The sequence below is a fragment of the Erinaceus europaeus genome, chromosome 3 (assembly GCF_950295315.1).
Source record: "Erinaceus europaeus chromosome 3, mEriEur2.1, whole genome shotgun sequence".
Classification (NCBI taxonomy): domain Eukaryota; kingdom Metazoa; phylum Chordata; class Mammalia; order Eulipotyphla; family Erinaceidae; genus Erinaceus; species Erinaceus europaeus.
In genome coordinates this window covers 111,862,719-111,884,733 of record NC_080164.1, presented here as the reverse complement: position 1 = coordinate 111,884,733, position 22,015 = coordinate 111,862,719, and the positions used below count along the sequence as shown (strand labels likewise).

The 22,015-nt window shown below is 39.6% G+C and overlaps 1 protein-coding gene across 2 annotated transcripts in view; it reads left to right on the top strand.

Moving 5' to 3' along the window:
* The window catches only part of CCSER1 (coiled-coil serine rich protein 1), a 615,589-nt gene that overhangs the window by 371,974 nt on the left and 221,600 nt on the right, over nt 1-22,015 (top strand). For both annotated transcript variants that reach the window (XM_060187734.1, XM_060187733.1), the window contains exon 6: nt 807-1,017. In XM_060187734.1, the coding sequence (XP_060043717.1) occupies nt 807-1,017 (211 nt within the window). The remainder of the gene's footprint in view (nt 1-806; nt 1,018-22,015) is intronic.

Sequence of the window (22,015 nt, the reverse complement as noted above, 5' to 3'; positions counted from 1 at the left end):
AACTAGAGATGAGAGACATAGCAGGGGAGAGATAGAGAGATGGCTCCTCACATGTGGTGACATCTGTGCTGTACTATCTGAGTCACCACCTGGCCTCCTGTTGGGGTTTTGTTGGGGGGGGACGAGGCAGGAGCGAGTTTGCTAAAGGGGTCTTCCAGCATATCGTGACAGCAGACGATACACAAGCCTCTTTAGGGTTCCGTTGTGGGGAATGGAACAACTTTATTGACACAGTTACAAATTTATAAAGGGGCAGCTATACAGGGGATGTAGCCAGTTGGCCAATGAGGTCAATATCTCCTTATAAGGGCAAAGAGAGCAAGGCAATGAAAGGGTTTGGATAGTGATGCAGGAACAGGGAAATAGAAATATAAGGAAGGCGAAGCCCACCAGAAAGGGGAAGGGTGGGTGATGCGGCAAGGCTGATAGGAAGGTTGGAATTCCCCCCATGTATTCTTGCCACATCTAGTTTGACCACAAGGCTGACCTGCCAAGGGAAGACTGATAGACGAGCTTCCAGGGGGCTCAGCCATCCGTGCTCAAACACACATCAGACACACAGCCTCCAAAGTTCCTTTCTGAAAACATGATTGTCATTGAATCTTCCCAAAAAACACACAAGAGACCCATGTGTAATTCTGTCAAGCGATCTCAGAATTTCCAGGATTAAAGGAGAAAATGACAGATGTCACAAGGAATTTTATTATTGTTGTTATTATTACTATTATTAATCACTAGTTATTAGTAAAGAGCTTGGGACTACTGCTCTAAACCTTATGATTTCTTTTGTTCTTTGTTATGATTAGGAGCCTCTCCTTGAAATTATCAAAAGATGCTGATCAGGATGCCCGGTTCCCCCACCCCAACCGGATGCCCAGCAGCCCTTCTACAGACTGGCCACTACTCAGCATGGAGGACAATGGAGGAAGCCTGGACTCTCTGCCTTTCAGACTCATGTTACAGGACTGCACGGCAGTCAAAACCTTACTGTTAAAGATGAAGAGAGTCCTTCAAGAGGTAATGTGTTCCTTTTTTCTTCAATGTAACATTGCCACATAAACCTGAGCAGGTAATGCTTTCCTCTAGCTCATTTTCCTTAGAGCTGCTAGACAAAAATGCTGGATACTTGAGTAGGCCTGACACCAGCTGAGAATTAATTATACCCCACTGCTCAGGAGCCAGGTGTCCTCAGGTACCAACATTTCTCGTGCATGATTAGGTTTTCGACAGCCCACAAGTCTAAAATTCTATGAAAAAAAAAAATGAGAAAGAGTACGTCAACTCAAAGTCTAGGTAAAATCAGGTAAAAGAAAATGGAAATCTGCTATCCAGTGGTGGTCCTAAGGTATTATGATGTTATTAAAAAGCCAGCTAGATGGATTTCATTTTAATTTTATTTTTACACTTATGTCATTCCATGAGAGTGGCTTATTTTATATTTTATCCTAATAAAAATCAATCTCAGGGTTTGATTGGAATGGTTGACATTTTCTATTGAATAAAGCTGCCCTTTCATAGATGACATTGAGTTAGTGAGACAATGTAGTAAAGAAAATTCTTAGTGGAGGGTAGGCGTAGATAGCATAATGGTGACTCAAAGAGTCTCTCATGCCTTAGGTTCCAAAGTTCCAGGTTCAATCCTCCATACCACCATAAGCCAGAGCTGAGCAGGGCTCTGGTGAAAATTAATTACCTAATTAATTAAATTAAGAAAAAATAATATTCTAGGGGCTGGGTGGTGGCGCACCTGGTTGAGCACACATGTTACAATGCTTAAGGACCTGGGTTCAAACCCCTAGTCCCCATCTGCAAGGGAAAACTTTGCAAGTGGTAAAGCAGTACTACAGGATTCCCCTCCTCTCTCCCTCCCTCTCTCTCTCTCTCTCTCTCTCTCTCTCTACTACTCCCTTTCCTCTTGATTTCTGGCTGTCTCTACCCAATAGATAAATAAAGCTAAAAAATATTAAGAAAAAAGAAAATTCTTAGTGGCTCTCTTAACCTTTACTTATGTCCACTTTTTATTTAAGCTTTAAATATGGTGTGGTTTAAATTTTATCATGACAGATTTCTATAAGTGTTCCACACATTAATTATTTCATAGCTATGAAGTGTGGGGTCATGTATTTGATACAGATTTCCTCTTGTTAAGGGTAAATCCAGAAAAACAGACTAAGATATCTGGCTACAAGTTTATTGGTATTGCATCATATTCACACCATCAGGTTGGTTTCTCTTTATCATAGGAGACAGTCCTAAAATATGTGAGAGCAAAAAAGACATCATTATTTAGAAAGAATAGTATTCTGGGGCCTGAGTGTTGGTGTATCCTGATTGAGTGCATATGTAACAGTGTGCAAGGACCCAGGTTCTAACCCCTGGTCCCCACCTGCAGGGGGAAAGCTTTTCAGGGGGTGAAGCAGTGTTGCAGGTGTCTCTCTTGTCTCTCTCAGTCTCTACCATCCATTTTCCTCTCAATTTCTGTTTGTCTCTATCTAATAAATAATTGAAGATAAAAACTTATATAAAAAGTGCTTAAAAGTAAGAAAGAATACTATGATACCTTTGCTTTTACCTCCCTAACTCTTATAATTATAATGGCAGCACTAACCACCACTAGAGAAAAGCATTTAAGAGACATGGTACCCAAGGATGATTCAGGACTTCTATTCCTGGGGCAGGGTAGATAGCATAATGGTTATGCAAAGAAGACTCTCATGCGTGAGGCTCTGAAGTCCCAGGTTCAATCCCCTATATCAGCATAAGCCAGAGCTAACCAGTGCTCTAGTCCTGGCACTCTGCTTCCCCAGAGTCCCACCCCACCAAGGAAAGCGAGAGACAATCTGGGATTATGGATTGACCTGACCTGTCAACCATGTTCAGTGGAGAAGCAATTACAGAAGCCAGACCTTTCACCTTCTGTACCCCATAATGTCCCTTGATCCATGCTCCCAGAGGGATAAAGAATAGGAAATCTATCAGGGGAGGGGCTAGGATAGGGAGTTTTGGTGGTGGGAATTGTGTGGAGTTGTAGCCTCTTACCCTATGGTTTTTGTCAGTGTTTCCTTTTTATAAGTAAAAATTATATTTAAAAAAAAGGAAAATGGGATAACTGCTATCTCTATGTCCAGTTATAGACTCACTTTTGCCATTTTTGTAGTCTGAAGTCAACCTTAAGAAAGTAGTATGCCACAGGAGCTGGCACTCACTCCAAAGGAAGGCATTTGCCTTGTAGAAAACTTGTTAAATACTTGCCTGAACATCACTGCCCCTCTGAGAAAATGGTTTCTGTACTGACCACATACGAGTTTTCTTGCTCTCATCAAGTCTGTGACCTCCGGTGTAAAAGGAAGCTCTTTGAACAAGGCAAATGCAATAACATCAGTTATATTAAAAGATATTAATCTCAAGGTCTATACCATGCGACTGCTCCCCTTTCCACCTCTTTCTTTGGTCTGGGTTTTAATTAAAAATTTCAGCATGAGTAAAAAGGAAGTAGGGAGACCTGACAGAAAGTGTCAAGTAGATGTGGTCCTTCCTTTTTTTTTTCTGTTCTCAGGACAGAGACAGGGCTGTAGGGTAGGAGGCGAGGAAGATTCCATAGCACTGAAGTTCTTTTAATATAGTGCATCCTAGGTTTGGACCTGGCAAAGCATGCATGCTATTCAGGTGACCTATTTTGCCAGCCCAGTGCTTAATTTTTTTTTTTACCTATTTATTTGTTTTATTATTTTTAAAATTTATGTCCTTTAATGTTATTTACATATAGCTATATTTTATAAAGTGATGCCACCAGGTTGCGATCGGCAGATGCAATATTATTGATATGAATTGGGAGAGGCATGAGGGAAAGTGGGCCCTACCCTAAGGTTCCAGGACTGGGGAAAATATAGCTCTATAGTGGAAATGTGAGGTTCCTGCTGTCTTAGGGTTCAAGAAGACAATGGATAGTTATTGTTATCATCACATTATTTGGTAATTGGGTTAACTTTGAAAAGTCCCTTTGTTAGGGTTTGCTGTACAGTACCCAGTGCTTAATTTTTAAAATTAGTCAATTAATTGGGGGTTGGGCGGTAGTGCAGTGGGTTAAGTGCACATGGCACAAAGCGCAAGGACTGGCGCAAGGATCCCGGCTCAAGTCCCCAGCTCCCCACACCTCCCCACCTCCAGAGGCATCCCTTCACAAGCGGTGAAGCAGGTCTGCAGGTGTCTTTCTTTCTCTCCTTCTCTCAGTCTTCCCCTCCTCTCTCTATTTCTGTCTGTCCTATCCAACAAGAACAACAATAGCTATAACAAGAGTAACAAGGGCAACAAAATGGGAAAAATAGCCTCCAGGAGCAGTGGATTTGTAGTGGGGGCACCGAGCCCAGTGATAACCCTGAAAGCAAAATAAATAAATAAATAAATAAATAAAATAAAATAAAATAAAATAAAATAAAAAATAAAAAGTTAGACCTAACTATATATTGTCAAAAAATAGTTAATTAATTAACTAACATTATTTTCCAACAGGGTTATCTCTAGTGCTTGGTACCTGCACAGTTAAACCACTGTTCCCTGTGGCAGCTTTTTTCTTTTATCTCTTTTTCTTTTTTATGTGGTAGGATAGATAGAGAGGAGTTGAGAAGAGAAGACAGAAATAGAGACACCTGTAGCACTGTTTCACTGCTTCTGAAGCTTTCCCTCTGCAGATGGGGCCCTGGGGCTTGAACCTGGGTACTTAGATATGGTAACATGTAAATTCAGTCAGGTGTGCCACTGCCTGGCCTCAAAATACTTACTTTTATAATGTGAAAACATTCTGTAATATTCTCTCACTGTTCAGAACACATTAAGGTTTGAATTTATGTTTCCATTGATTGATTATTCTCCCATCAGACTGATTTGTAAAACTCATTTACAGTGATCAATATTTATAAATGTCTGGTTAGGTTATTGGGATCACAGTGGTCTTTTTCTTTATTTTATTTTTAACTATTTTATTTTATTTATTTTAGTTTAATGATAGAAATACAGAGAGAAAGACCAGATCTCTGCTCAGCTCTGGCTGATGGCTAGAGACTGAACCTGGGACTTCAGAGCCTCAGGCATGTAACCTTTTGCAGAACCATTACGCTGTCTCTTCAGCTTAGTCTTGTTCTTCATTGTCAGTAAAAAAAAAAAAAAAGTAAAGCTATCATATAAAGGTGTAATGTTTTGGACCCCTGATCATTTAAAAAGGAAAAAAATATTTATACATGTTTATATGTAAGTCACCTATTCCACTGGAGAATTATAAAGAAACGAAAAGACAGAGTGAGACTTGGGTAGATACGGTCTTTTACAGCAGACTCAAGGACTATGAAGGCTGCAGGAGGGTAGCTGATGGTGCCCTAATGTGGAGAAAAAAAAAAAAAAAGTTAGTGAGGGTATGATATGCAGACACTTATCAAGGGAAGATGGGGAATCCTGTATTTGTGGCAGAAGCCTTATAAATCATGTCCCACAATAAAGTACTCTGTTCAGAAAAAAAGAAAAAGGTCTGGTGGTGGCTCAACTGGTAGAGAGCAATGGCTTGATTTCAAGCACATTGCACATGCGCACATGCAGAGGGAAATCGCAAATGGCGAACCAGTGCTGCAGGTACCTCTCTTTCTTTCCCCTCTCAGTCTCCTCCTTTCTTCTCAATTTCTCTTTGTACCTGGGAGTAGCAAATTTGTTGTGTAAGCACTAAGCTCCTCCACTAAACCTAGTGACAATAAAAAAAAAAAGAGAGGAAAAAGAAAAGAAATATTCTGAAGCACGACAATTGTAGGATTGTTCTGATTAATCCACTGTTGAATGTGCTACTGATACCAGCCAAATACAAATTAATGTTTTATGATTAGCATATATTGCTATTCTAATAATAACATATTCATATTAGATATCTTTAGAGAAAAATTATTTATTTATATGTGCTGTAAGTCAAAATTTTTCTAACAGTAACTCACATTTCATTACTGAATTTTAATTTGATTGCCAGTTACTCATTGTATAAATAAATTTGTAGTACTTTTTAGAGATAAAAAGTGATTTTGGTATTTTTATGAGCTTTGTAGATAAATAGTAGTCAAACATTTGTATCGACTTATATTACAACTTCAGAAGATTCCAATTATTTGAACTTTTAAATTAAAAAAGTCACGAGTTCAGTATATTCCCAGAAAATGCTCTTTTTTGTATTTTTATTCCTTTGTTATATTACATAGTTTAATAAAAAAAACTATGCTATAGTTAGCATAGCTGTATACTTTATACAGTTGATAGACTAAATGTTTCAGTGGTGGCTTGTTATATAGTTCTATCTTCTCATGTTATCATTCCTGTCCTCATTTCATTCTAATATATTTTCATAAAATTTTGTAAATTGAGTGCTAATTTTCAGGAGGACATTATATAATCAGAAATGAACAGTGGTTGAAAATAATTAAAGTACACCAAAAAGGGAGAAAAAAAGAATTGCAAATTCTGATTGGGTATTCTTTCTCACTGAACTTTTTGAAATCTTAGTCAAGTATAAATTGCTGATGAATTTACACTCTTAGTAACAAGCAAATAAATGTAAAAGGTTTTTTTTTTTTTTTTGTGAGTGAGTCTCCTTACCCTTTGTTCAAGAGGCATCTCCTATTTATAGTATTTGAAATATTCAGCGGTAGTGGTAATATTGAGGTCATAGGACATATTTGTCCAAGGTTATTGAAGATTGCCTTAGGGTGGTAGGTAATGAATGACTAGCAGGTTAGAGGTATGAGTAGATAGATTGACAATACATCAGCTTCCAAAAGTTTCTAGAACCAAGTCAAGGGTTTCAAGCACCAAGTATAATTCCCTTGGAAAGTTCTTGTGACATCTAAGTTATTCTACTTTCCAGATAGATTGATCTCTTAAGGTGAACCTTGTGTGTACTGTGTTACTGTGTACTGTGTACTGTGTTATGTGTAACATAAGCATTAATGGTCAGATCAAATTTTCAATACTTTCAAGCAGCCTTTAAAATGAACTTCTTACTATGATTTTGCATGTTTGAAATATTTTGCAATTTTTATTATTAGCTGACTATCTTGGATGCCTTTAGGATCTTAAATATGGCTAGTTTATTCCAGATTTTTTTTTAACCAGCACTGCTCAGCTCTGGCTTATAGTGGTACAGGGAATTGAACCTGACATTTCAGAGCCTCAGGCATGAAAATCTCTGCAAAACTATAATACTATCTACCCCCCAACCTCAGATTTTTATCTTTTTATTTAGTCTTTCATAACTTTTAAAATTATTTTCATTTTTTTAATTATTTTTATTTATTTTTTGGACAGAGACATACAGAAACCTTGAGGGAAGGGGGTGAGAAAGAGGGAGAGAGACAGAGAGATACCTGCAACACTGCTTCACTACTTGTTGGGCTGTTCCGCGGAGGAGAGAGAGGAGATCCAGAGCAAAGAGGGAACACAAATCTTTATTTGCATGGGCACCTCAGAGTTGGGTGAGAGCGCAGTGGTTCAGGCCACATGGAGGTAGCAAAAATGGCCGCCTCCCGAACCACCCTCCCTTGTGTCTAATCACCTAAGTGAAAAAATGGGCAAGAGGGGCGAGGGGTGGAAGAAGAAGGGCTTTATAGGGCAACAACCAGGAGTGACATATCAGGACAGGATTGGTTGTAAAAGGCACTGTGAGATTATCAGGGAAAGTGGCAAAGCCTGAGGGGACAGTTTGGCAGATGTGACTGCATCTGCATAATTCCCCAGCAACTACTCATGAAGCTTTCCCCCAGCAGGTGAAGAGCAGGGGCTAGAACCTGGGTCTTTGCACATTATAACATGTGTACTCAACCACGTGTACCACCATGTTGTTGAGCCAGATGTTGTTGTGCGTGGGCCGCAGAGAAGAGAGAGGGGGTCCGGAGCGAAGAGGAAACACAAATCTTTATTTGCGCTGGCACCTCAGAGTTGGGTGCTAGAGAAGCAGGTTGGGCCACGTGGAGGTAGCGAAAATGGCTGCCTCACGCAATAACCTTTCCTGCGTCTGAACACTGGAGTGAAGTGCTGGCAAGAGAGAGAGGTGCGGAAGAAGAAAGGCTTTTATAGGAGCAGCTTTCTCGAGAATGGGAAGGGGGAGGAGTAACCATAGCACTCCAGGATAGGATGATAACGCTCATGAGAATGGGAAGGGGGAGGAGTAACCAAAGCACTCCAGATATCGCGGGGATATAGACAGTGCCCTGAGGGCACAACATGGTGGAACAGGCACTCCGAGAATGTCCCAACTCTCACGCGAACTAGCAGTAGCCTGAGGAGACAACATGGCAGATGTGACTGCATCGGCATAATTTCCCAGCACCACCACACAGTCCTTTAGTTTTTTTTTATTAGTGAACATTGCATTATCCATTTCTGTAACCACTCTGTGTCTTCTACTCAGATTTTGACCATCCAAGAACTCACTCTGTCAGTTCACTCCTAGCCTTCTTTGTTGCTGTAGCAACATAAATGATAATTAAGCTAATCTAACCATAGAGGCTATACCTGATAGGGTAATCTAGAACGTGGCCTTTCAATAATACTGAAGTGAATCTAATAGTGACGGTGAAAATAACAGTGTTTGCATTGAATCACCTGGGGTTAGTCATTCTTCCTGGGCACAGCCAAGTTGCTCTCTGTGATAGTGCGCTTGCTACCTGGCCATATACTCCAGCCAGGTTTGAGTCCAGCTCCCACAGCACTGAAAAAAGTTTCTGTGCTGTGATCTTACATCATAATCTCTCTTTCTGCCTTTTTGTCTCTACCTAACAACAAACAAGAAGCTACCTCTTGTGACAGGTAATGTCTGGGACACTGCTCTAAAGGTTTCCCTACAGTCATCCTGGATTTGGGCCAAGCAATAAGATGTTCTAGGCCTTCACAGTAATGCTTTCTCCAAGCCTTGAAAAGAATCACTGAACTAAGGTACTATGTTAGAGACAGTTTAAACTAAACATCCTTAAAACCATCCTTTAATTAGGAAACTTTCTTTTTATATATTATTGTTATTATTATTATTATTTTACAGTCTGAATGAGAACACAATGAATATTTTCATTAGCAAGACACTGGATGTAGCTACAGAGCAATCCTGTTAGAAACCCAAGAGAAATGGAGATTAGGTGAAGAGACTTATTAATGTGAGATAGCTTTGGAAAATGGAAGAATCCACTAGTTACGTATGGTTTAATTTATTATTAGGAAAGATTGTGAAGGAAATTTCAATGCTAGTATCTTTTCAAGTCTGCCTGTATCTCTTCTCTTCTCCCATACTTTCTGACATCTATGATGGCCCAGTTTACCATCATGACTTCATAACTTCATAAATAGTCTTCCTACTTCTAGTCTTTATCTCTACCGACAGGGGTTCTCACTGCATTCAGAATATCTTTTCTAAGTTGAGGTTGTGATCAGGTCACTCTCCTTGCCCTTAGAAGCTTCTCAGCAACCCTCACTGTAAATGTTACTCTTCTCTTGGTGACTCCCTAGTGTGGCTGACCTAGAGGCTATTCTATGAAGTGAGAGGGGTGGTAGGCTAAAGCGTACCTGATTTAATGCACATGTCATCGTTCTCAAGGACCCGGGTTTGAGCCCTGCTCTCCACTGGCAGGGAGGAAGCTTCATGAGTAGTGAAGCAGGACTGCAGATATCTGTCATTCTCTCTTCTATCTCCCATTCCCCTCTCAATTACTGTCTGTCCCAAGGAAAGAAAAGAAAGGAAAAGAAAAGAAAAAAAGAGAAAGGGAAGAAGGGTGGGGTAGATAGCATAGTGGTTATGCAAAGACTCTCATGCCTGAGGCTCCAGAGTCCCAGGTTCAAGGAAAGAGGGGATGGGAAGGGGTAGGGAGGGGAGGTTGACTGGGAGCAGTGGATTCATAATGTCAACACCCAGCCCTAGAGACTGGCACTACAGGCAATAAAATAAATAAAGGAAGGTGCATTTCACTTATTTTTCTCCCATTATATATTGGTAATATAATAAAAAAGTAGCAGTTTGAGTATCTAATAAAAACTATTTATGTAGTGCCATGCTTTTTTCCTTCCTTCAAAGAAATTTAGGCTATGTTTTGCACCACATGTGTGAGAGAAGAACACTACAATGATTTCTAAAGTTAATTTAATTGAGACCCCTATGTATACTAAGGGCTTGCTAGAAAAAACAATTCCTGAGCACTTTTGGACTCTTCCAGTTCATGGGCAGCTATGAACTTTCTGAGGTATGCACTTTAAATTTCCTCCTAAATCTAAAGATAGAAGGAATGATTTATAGATTTGGAGGCTGTAATTTTTCATTATGTATTCACTCTACCCATGTGCAGAGAAAGGTGGCTCACAAAATGTTACTGTCATTTTGTAGTTAGAAAATAAATACCCCACTAGATAATTATAAATCAATAGTTCTTTAAATGTAAAAGTGTTGATAGAAAATCTCTATTGCGGGAGTCTGGCAGTAGTACAGTGGACCCTTGAAACTCAATCGCCATTTTATTCTTTAATGGTAATGACAAAAGAAGTAAAGTAGAAGGCGAAATGAACTATGTTCATTTTTCTCCCTCTTAATTTTTCACATAATTCTATTACCTATAAAATAAAAGAATATATAATACCTGCAGTGACAGTTTCCATGTTAGTCCCAATAATTTCATTTTGTTTGCTATATCCTTGTCATGGAAGGGAAGAGAGATACTGGGGAGAGATCTCAGACCCATGAACAGTTTAGCTTCTAGTAAGATAGTAGCAAATAAAAATGTTCATTCAAAGTTTTTTGTTTGTTTGTTTGTTTTTTGTAACCACTGCCACCTCCATGCTATTTTCAATTGGGATATAATAGAGAGGTTTTGAGTACACAATAGTAATGGATTCCTTATTTGTATACATTGTAAAATGACCAGCACAATAAATTCAGTTAGTTTCCATCACTACACAGTTACATTTTTTCTTATGTTGATAACTTTTGGGGTTTTTTTTTCAGTTATTTATTCACTTATTTATTAGAAAGAGAGATGAAAGTGTCACTGTGACACTTGGAATGCTGGGGTTTGAACTCTCGTGTTTGAGAATACAACTCTATATCCACTGTACACCTTCTATGCCTGTGTGGAGAACTTTTTAAAAAAGATTTATCATTTTGTTAATGGAGAGGGGGGAAGGAGAGAAAAGCCAGAGGATTACTGTGGCAAATGGGATTCCTAGGGTTGGATTCAGTAACTAGTACCTTATGCTTGGAAGTCCAAGACTTTATCCACTGAGCCACCTGCAGCACCTGAACAACTTTAAAGATCTACTCTCACCAGATTTAAAATAGGCTGTATGGTATTTGTAACTGGAATCATCATGGTGAACACTGAATTCCCATGACACTTATTATTTAACTGGAAGTCCAGACTTTTGAACTTTTCTTCCATTTTACCCTCTAAATTGAGTCAGCATATGAGTACTGGGAATGTATCTAGCAATTTTCCTATATTATAAAACATTACAATAAAGATGCATGCTGACCAAAAATATGTTGTTACAACAAAGTGAATCTATCTTAATATAACTAGATGTATCAAAGTTGCAGAACTACTTATTAAAAATAAATACAGTTTAGAAGCCAGTGTAATTGATATCAATGTTTCAGTTTGCCATTGGATAAAGTGCACTTAGCTCTTCTTATATGCTATTCTCAACTATCTTCTATTAAAGACTATATATCTTCTATTTCTAAAGATAATTGAAGACTTTAAAAGCTCATATCTAATATAAGATTTTTTATTTTTAAATATTATTCACAAACACAGGACGATTTTGGAGTACTTTGAATTTTAACATTCATCTTTGCTTGAAAGCACTTTGATTTCTTTTTAGCATATTTGAGTAAATTGAGTCTAAAAACTGTAATGATATTATAACTGGCATTTCCCCATCAGCGTATCTCTAAAGTATGTGAAAAGCCCATGGAAGAAGTCAAGCAGGGGTGCACCTGGTTAAGTGCACAAGGTTCTGGGGTCAAGCCCCTGGTCCTCACTTGCAGGTGGGAAGCTTCACAAGTGGTGAAGTTGGGCTACAGGTGTCTCTCTGTCTCTCTTGCTCTCTATCTCCCCTTCCCTTTTGATTTCTGGCTGTCTATATCTGATAAATAAATAAATATTTTTTTAGAAAAAGCCTATGGAATAGGAACTCCAGAATGAATAAAAATTACAGCAGTGAAAAGCATGCATAGGAATTGTGAAGGAAAAGAACAAACAACACTAAAAATCATATAATAAGCCATCAACACCAGGCAATTATTCATGTAACTATAGATATACATATAATATTTAAGATTTCCTTTATCAATTTGAGATAGCAAATCACAGGTTTCCCAAAACTATGTATGATACTGTCCATTTTCATTATTCTTAATTTCCTTGTGGGATTCATGCAAATAAATAACTACCTAGAGACCCAAGCCTGGGATTTTAGACAGTCCAATGTAATGTACATGCTCACTGTCTTTTAGGAAGACAGCAAACAGTGCATCTCGGACCACCGTGTCTCTGCTTTTTATTAGCTAGTTATGAAATAGGTCAGAGGAATTCCAAAATGACTTACATCAGCAAAAGGCACCATGTTTCTTTCATGTGAAGGGTGAGGAATGGAGATGTCATATCTGCAGAAGGGCCACAGCAGATATGATAAACAGCAAAGTGATCAAGTATCTCCTAATTGGCACCCCTAGTTGGGATCTTAGCAGATGAATGGCTGCAAGGGCAAATAAGCAGAGTACAAACCAAATTTACCCCATGCCTATGCTGCTGTTGTGTAGTGTTCTGATGGAGCTCCAGCTCCAGGGATATCTATTAGTGTCTGAGAAGTTACAGAAGTTGTCAGCTCTACAGGGTAATGAATGAGGCCAGGGGTTGTGCAGACATGAGGCAGACACAGTCTATACAGTCTATCTCTCTTTCTCTCTCTCTCTCTCAATCTCTCTTTCTCTCTCTATATATAGATATATATAATCTATAAATATATCTATATTTATATCTATATCAATATTATCTATATAGATATCTATATATCTATATATATCCTGGCTTCCTCCCTTCATGGTTCAGAATCCAACACTAAGGAAATTGATAACACGGGGCCTGGTGGTGGCGTATCTGGTTCCTGGTTAAGCACACATGTTAGTTACTGTGCACAAGGACTTGAGTTCAAGTACCCAGTCTCCACCTGCAGGGGGAAAGCTTTGCCACTGGTGAAGCAGGGCTGCTGTTGTCTCTCTGTCTCTCCCTCTCTATCCCCCCTTCCATCTCAATTGCTGGCTTTAGTAAATAAATAATAAATAATCCAATAAAGAGAATAATAATAATAAAAGCAACTGATAACTTCAGAGTCAAGGAAATAGCTTAGCTGTGAAGCACAGATCTTGCCATCTGCAAAGACACAGATTTGAGCTTCTAGCTACTATATCGAATTCCTTTCATAGGAGAGACTTCTCTGAAAGGTGGGGCAGTGCTGTGGGGAGTCTCCTTTTCTTCCTGTTTCTATCTCTCTCTGTCTGTCACTCATTCTTTAACGAAAATGTAAGAGACTGAAAACAAAGGAAAAATCTGATGATACCAGTGGAATTGCATAGGTGCTGAGCTCAATGATAACTCTGGTGGAAAAAAGAAAGGGAAGGGGAAAGGGATAGAACAGGGAGAAAGAGAGAAAGGGAAGGGAAAAGAAGGGAGGAAGAGAGCAAGGGAGTGAGTGAGAAATGTATTGCAACTTCATAATAATTTATTCTTTTAGCTCCCCTTCCTGAATAACTGAATAAACACCGAAACAAAATTAGAAAAGTTCAAGATTTAAACAGTGCTTCCAGTTTCATTAATCTACTGACCTACTAGTTGCCACAGTTAAAAGATTATTTTGTTTATTTTAAATGTTTATTTATTTTTAATTTTAAAAAGTTGTATTTATTATTGGATAGAAACAGAGAGAAATTAAGAGAGGAGGAAGAAATAGAGATGGAGAGAGGCAGAGCGACAACTGCAGTCCTGCTTCACTACTCATGAAGTTTTCCCCCTGCAAGTGGGGATCAGGGGCTTTGAACCTGGTTCCTTGATCACTGTTGTGTGTACTTAACAAGGTGTACCATTGCCTGACTTATTCATTTACTTATTTGGTAGATAGAGAAATTGAGAGGGAATAGAAAGAAAGATAAAGAGAAAATAGAAAAGAGAGAGAGAAAGCGAGAGAAACAGCATCACTACTTCACCACTTATGAAGCTTCCCCCCTATAGCTAGGGGCCAGGGACTTTGAACCTGGGTTCTTAGGCACGCTAATGTGTGTGCTGAGCCAGTTGTGCCACTGCCTGGCCCTGGTTTACTTATTTTGATGAGGAGAAGCAACAGAAATGAGGAAGAAAGAGCAGCAGCAAGAACACAATACTGTTCCATATGGTGGTACAGAGGACAACAAACCGGGATGCAGCTCCTTGGCTCTAACATGTTACACTGTATCTCTGACACCAAGAGGCACATTCTTTTCAAATGTACTTGGAATATCTCCAAGACAGTGTATGTAGGGGGTCATAAAAAATCTGTAAAGCAACCAGAGCTTTCAGCAGTCCCCCTGAAAGAGAGCACAGAAATTAATGGTTTCCTTCTCTCCCAGCCACTCACAGTCTCACAAGAAAAAACCGATTCAAGTGTCAATAATCCCTCTGTTTGGAATCCTCAGAGGATGTTGGATTTCACTTCTCCACTTGATGAGTGGGTTGAGGTGTTTGCATCTCTCATTCATTAAATGACTATAGCAGGTGGTACAGGATCCGGAGTGTAGGATGAGCACTTACTAGTATCTCCCAGGACAGTTGTGTTAGTGTCACTATGAACAGTTGTGTTAGCCCGTGGGGAGAGTGTCTTAAGAGTTTTAAATCCTTGGAAATGTATCGGTAAATACCCTTTAGTTTGCCTGTTTGTTTTTGCCACCACAGCTTTTACTGGGTTTATTTATTTATTTATTTATTTATTCCCTTTTGTTGCCCTTGTTGTTTTATTGTTGTAGTTATTATTGTTGTAGTCATTGTTGGATAGGACAGAGAGAAATGGAGAGAGGAGGGGAAGACAAGGGGAGAGAAAGACAGATACCTGCAGACCTGCTTCTCCTCTTGCAAAGTGACTCTCCTGCAGGTGGGGAGCCAGGGGCTCGAACGGGGATCCTCACGCTGGTCCTTGTGCTTTGCGCCACCTGCGCTTAGCCCTCTGCACTACTGCCTGACTTCCTTTACTGGGATTTTATACCTGCACAACTCCACCACTGTCAGATAGTGCGTGACAAGGGAGGGAGGGACTGAGAAAGAACTGAGACACTACCACATAGCTGCACTGTTCATGGCACTTCCACCTGCAGGGTGCTTCTTTGTGGACCTGAGTAGCTCCAACTCTGACTCTCACAGATGATAGTGAATGCACTCTACCAGATGTGTCTCCACCAGCCATCAGTAGATATTTTTAGTAGGACAGCCTCTCCCTGTCACATTTGCTGAGTGTTAATTTGATAGTGACAGTTGTCAGTCATAGCTGTGCTCTCTGCAACTGTAAGCAGAAGCCTCACTGTCCTCTCTGCTTCTTGGACTCTGAATGTCACAGCTCATATGACCTGACCTTCCGTGGTAGAAGAGTGATTATGTGTCAACTGAGTTTCCTGTTTATAGTCAGTTTAGAAGGAGAAACCATGATGATGACAGAATGTGGTAGCAGTAGTTGGGACTAAGAGGGGGAAAGGAATGTTATGTGTTTTGGAAATGTCTTAAGTACTTGCTGGCAGACTGGAATTAGGTGACTATAAAAAAAAATGGAAAGGACAGGGATAAATGAAAATTGTAGAAAAAAAAATACTGGAGCCACAAGAAAAAACAAGGGGAGTCTAACATCTCTGGGACAGATTCGCTGTGAAGAGGTAAATGCAGGAGCAGGTAGGTCTGTGCAAATGAGGGGAATGGACATATTTCATATTCAGGGCTCACCCTATAGCTACTTTCAGAATCACTGTATGTAATTTCTATATATATATATATATATATATTTAATTTCTTTATTGAGTAATTAATGTTTTACATTTGACAGTAAATACAATAGTTTGTACATGCATACCATTTCCCAGTTTTCCATATAACAATACAACCCCCACTAGGTCCTCTGTCATGCTTTTTGGACCTGTATTTACCCCCACCCACCCACTCCAGAGTCTTTTACTTTGGTGCAATAAGCCAATTCCAGTTCTAAAATGTATATATTTTTTCCTTTTCCTTTTTTTTTTTAAATTTCTTTATTGGGGAATTAATGTTTTAGATTCAACAGTAAATACAATAGTTTGTACATGCATACCATTTCTCAGTTTTCCATATTACAGTACAACCCCCACTAGGTCCTCTGCCATCCTTCTTAGACCTGTATTCTCTCCCTACCCACCCACCTCAGAGTCTTTTACTTTGGTGCAATATGCCAATTCCAGTTCTATAATTTATATTTTTAATGCAGCAACAGAGAATAAATGCAGGGCTTCCCATATGCATGAAACCCTTGCTGAATATTTTCCCTAAGCCAATTCTTTCATTCTTTTATTTTACCAGAGAGATGGGGTGCCTGAAGGTGGCACACCCAGTTTAGTGTACATATCACTATGTGCAAGGATCTGGGTTTGAACCTCTACTCCCCACCTTCAGGGAAGATACTTTACGAGGGTAAAGCAGGTCTGCGGTTGTGTGTGTGTGTGTGTGTGTGTGTGTGTGTGTGTGTATCCCCTCTCAATTTCTCTCTGCCCTGTCAAGTAAAAATAAAATAGAAAAAAGAGAGAGATAGAGAGAGAGAAAGGGGGGGGGGAGCTTGGGGGAGAGCCACCTTAGCACTGTTCATCATCCCTGGAACTCTACCTGATGCTGTATGTGGTGCTCCCCTACTATCAGGTCTTACAATATTTTTCTTTCCTAGTTGTTTGTACTCTGAGTAGATCTGTGCCCACTAACTCCATCCCTCTGTTCTTTTTTTTTAAATCATTGCTGTGGTTTTTATTATTGTAGTTATCGATGTCATTGTTGTTGGATAGGACAGAGAGAAATGGAGAGAAGAGGGGAAGATATAGGGAGGAAACAAAGATAGACACCTGCAGACCTGCTTCACCACTTGTGAAGTGACCCCCCTGCAGGTGGGGAACCTGGATCCTTGCGCTGGTCCTTGCGCTTCGCGCTATGTGCACTTAACCCGCTGCACTACCACCCAACGCCCCCATTCTTCTTCACTCCTCTCTTTTCCTGTAAAGTTGCAGAGATACACTGGCTACATGATAGTTATCAGAGTATCTGTGAGTTAATTAAGTTAGTGTTGAAATAGAAATGAAGTGGTATCAAGATGAAATGCTAATTAGCCCAAGAATTCTTTCCTGTTGTGTGCACTTATATTATCTACTTGTCATGTATGTTCTTTTCTGACTTACTAAAAAAAAAAACCTGCAACACACAGTAGTCACAGTAAGCATCACCTCAGTTTACCTGCATGCTGGGGTTATTTGTATTAGAATCATATTCAGCACATCGTTAAGTAGCCACTAATGTGGTTTTGCTGTGCATGTCTACCTTTCAGATTTATTTATTTATTTATTACTGGTTATAGACAGCCAGAAAGTGAGAGAAGAGGGGGAGAAAAGAGGGAGAGAGACAGAGAGACACCTGCAGCCCTGCTTCACCACTTGTGAAGTTTTCCCTCTACAGGTAGGGACCAGGGGCTTGAACCCAGGTCCTTGCACACTGTAATGTATGTGGTGAACCATGTATGCTACCACGTGGCCCCCTAACTTTCAATTTTCTTCAGGAATCTAGCTTTAACATCTCAACTGTAAAATAATTCACCTGTCACAGTACAATTCATTGGGCTAAACCTGGCATTGAGTTCAGGGTGCAGTACAGCAGATACACAGCAGGTGGCACTGTACACAGTCTCTGGAGGATGCTTAGAACCTGCACTTTTGTGGGAGGGAGGGAGGGAGGGAGGGAGGGAGCAGTGTGGATCTTAAGCAAAGGGTCCTGTGTATAATAACTTGGAGTCAGGTGCCTCACAGACACATTTGTGCTTCAGTTGTGTTGGGGCTTAGTTTAAAAAGCAAAGGCATATTTGGGGTTGAAAATATCACTAAGCATATAAGAGATGGTGTCAATATAGTGAAATCTCTAAAGGAATAACAGAAACCTTGATGCATCTGCTTGCCTGTAGATGTGTGTAACTGCTTTCACATCTCGTGACTCATTTAGTGGAGAGCAGTTCTTTCTTGACTATTTCATCTTGACTGGATGAAAATGAAAACTGAAGGGAATTAGTTATTGACATTAGCTTGGATTCACCTAAAGGAATACAATTGTTGACTATTTCACATATCACCATTTTAAACAGATTAACTTCTGCTTGTAGTTCTCCTAAGTGCAAGTGAGCTACCAGGTTGTTAGAAAAGTCATGAACTATTTTTATGCTTTTCTCTGCAATACATCACAATTTTTCCAAAAGCCCAGTATATTGAGAGAACTAGCTGTTAAACAATGAAATCAGAGTATGTAAATCGTACTGATGATAATTTCATGTGGTGGCTAATATGTCTGCTTTTGCCTGGATGAGATAGCAGAGTGAGGGGGTATGAGGAACTTTAAGAGAATCATGAGGTGTTGTAGTTAAAATATAAGGACTTGCTTTGGCACAGCTGAGTGTGGGTTCAAACAATCAAAGCTTTATTATGCCATACAGTAGTACAGGATGTTATATTTTAGGTATGGCAAAATAAACAATTGTCAGCAGGGACAAAATAAGCTATTCTCATAAGTCCATGAATTAGTTACCAAAAGTTCATCCCTGCAAGATAAACAATTAATGGCAGAAGTACAGGTTATTCCTTATGGCTGTAGAGGAGCCTAGAGCTAATTGGCTAGCTGAGTATAACTGTTCAGTTCCTCTGGTGGGTCCTTAGCCAGGATTCATGTCAGCAAGATAAGAAGCACGGGTCAAAAGGGATTGACTTCCGGCTGTCTGTGTTTAAGTCTGTTCAATCCACCCACAATCCATTGTGCCTTTTATACTATGCTCTATCGCCAGGCTGATATCAGCTCTGTACTGTGTCCAACTTCCTATGGTCTGCCGGTATACTGCTTCACAACAATGACACGGCCAGGTGGGGGTGCACTTGCTTGAGCACGCACATTACAGTGAGCAAGGCCCGGGGTTCAAGTCCCCAGGCCCCACTTGCAGTTCTCCAGGTGTTTCTCTGTCTCTCTCCCTATTATCCCCTTCCCTTTCAAGTTCTATCTCTAGTCAATAAATAAAGATAATTTTTAAAAATTTTAAAAAGAATCATGACTATTCTTGAACTGTTTGATTCCCTTCCCCTGGAAGAGGAACCTGATAATTTATTATCTGTAGTCTTCATTAGGAGTTGACCAATTTTTTTTTTCATTAAGTCCTGATCACTTGATCTATGTTGCACCAGCTTGACCAACCTTTGATTAAAAAAATGAAATAAAACAAACATGAGTCTACTGTACTCCCATTAGCTTTCTTTTAAAACAAGAGGTAGCCAGCTATCTGGGATTTGTCCCGGGCCTGTCATCCAAATTACTGCAGACAGGTCATTAAGATATAATAAGCAGACATGTAGTTAATAGTGTGCACTTTGCAAGTTGTACTATCTGGTGCACATCCCCCCACTTTATTAACTGGCTGCATAAACCCAGGCAGGGTGAATTCTGGAGATGCTGCATTACATTACTCGTTTATTTGCCGTACGTCATATTTCTTCCCTTACATGACGTGGATAAAATCCCTATGAGTTTTATTATGAAGATGAGATTTAGATTATGTTTAACAATGGAAAGTGTTGAACAGAGTCATAAAGATAGAATAATAGATATGGGGAGTTGGGCAGTGGGTAGCACAGCGGGTTAAGCGCAAGAGGCGCAAAGTGCAAGGACCAGCATAAGGCTCCTGTTTCGAGCGCCTGGCTCCCCACCTGCAGGGAAGTCACTTCACAAGCAGTGAAGCAGTTCTGCAGGTGTCTATCTTTCTCCTTCCCTTTGTCTTCCCCTCCTCTCTCCATTTCTCTCTGTCTTATCCAACAATGACAACATCAATAACAACAATAATAATAACCACAACAATAAAACTATAAGGGCAACAAAAAGGAATAAATAAATACATAAATAAAAAGAATAATGAATATTCAAATGACTTCCATGTCTAAAAGTCCCACATAACCATAAGCCAATGTTGAGCAGTTCTCCAGTCTCTCTCTCTCTCTCTCATTCTTTTTCTCACTCTCCCTCCCTCTCACTGAAAGAAAAATAAATAAAATATATCTTAAGAAAATAAAAATGATCACATAAATTTTAATTTCCTTCTTTCTCTCACCCCTAACCCCCAGTTAAACAACTGAACTAACACCGAGATTTAAATATGTTACTGAGATAGGGCCTTTATTGTAGCCTTGATGGCACATGTGTGATTATTTCCTCAGAGCTGATTTTTTTTTTAATCAGAGCCCTGCTCAGCTCTGGATGATAGTGGTGTGGAGAATTGAGCCTGGCGCTTAGGAGGTGCAGGCATGAGAGTCTCTGCATAACCATTATCTTCCTCTATCCTGGGACTAATTTTTATTGTTTTACCTGTTTTTTAATCTTTATTTATTAGATAGAAACAGCCAGAAATGGAGAGGGAAGTGGGTGACAGAGGGAGAGAGAGACAGAGAGACACCTGTAGCTCTGCTTCACCACTTGTGAAACTTTCCCCCTGCAGGTAGGGACTGGAGGCTTAAACCTGGGTCCTTGTTCATTGTAGCATGTGCGCTAACCAGGGGCGCCACCACATGGCCCCTGTTTACCTATTTTTGTATTCTCCAAAGCTCAGGTGCAGGCAGCTTTTGAGCCCAAGGCTTGTTGAGTCGATTCTTTGGATGGTCCAGAGAATTCCTTTTTTAAAAATTACCTTTATTTATTTATTAGATACACACAGCCAGAAATTGAGAGGGGGGTGGAGACACAGAAGGAGAGAGACAGAGAGAGACACCTGCAGACCAGCTTCACCACTTGCAAAGCTTTCCCCCTGCAGGTAGGGCTGAGGGCTTGAACCCTGGTCCTTGCGCATTCTAACATGTGCGCTCAACCAGGTGGTATACAGTTGGCCCCTGGAGAATTCCTTATACTGCCTTACACCTTCTAAATCTCTAATCAAACTGTTTGATTCTTCAGTGAACTCTGTCTTGATATTCATGAGTAAATAATATGTCCAATATAGGACCTATCTTTAAAACTATAATTATATATAATTGCTGAGATGAACATCTGTTTCAAAATGATCACCTTTGCAAGGAAATAATTTTCTCAGCTTCTGTTCATGTCCAACATCAACAACTGAGATTCATCTAAATTGTCTTTTCTGAAATAAATCTGTTTTCTCTCAGGGTGTTACTGTGTCTAGATGAAGTAGTTTGTCAATTGTGACTTAAAACATTTTTAATATTGTAATATCAAGTGAAATGTAATTATAATTCCTTGTCATTGTAATTATATTTAATTTTTTCTTTTAGGGCTTAGAGAAAAATTCATAGTCAGCATATTCACTTTGTTTCCCTTCTCTCTTGGACTTTCTGTCATGGTTGGGACCCAAAGTTATAATAGATATGGTTTGGTTAAGTAACTATCAATTCCAAGTTCTCTGTTCTTAATGCAGACACAGCTTTTGAAAAACCCACTCTTTATTATCTTTATTTATTTATTGGATAGAAACAGTCAGAAAACAAGAGAGAAAGGGATGATAGAGGGCGAGAGAGACAGATACCTGCAGCCCTGCTTCACCACTCACAAAGCTTTCCCTCTGCAAGTGGGGACTGGGGGATGGATTCCTGGTCCTTGCACATTGTAACGTGCTCAACCAGTGGTGCAACCACTAGGCTGCTTTTGAAATCTAAGTCTGTTTTTGAATCCTTCAGCCTTTCTTCTGC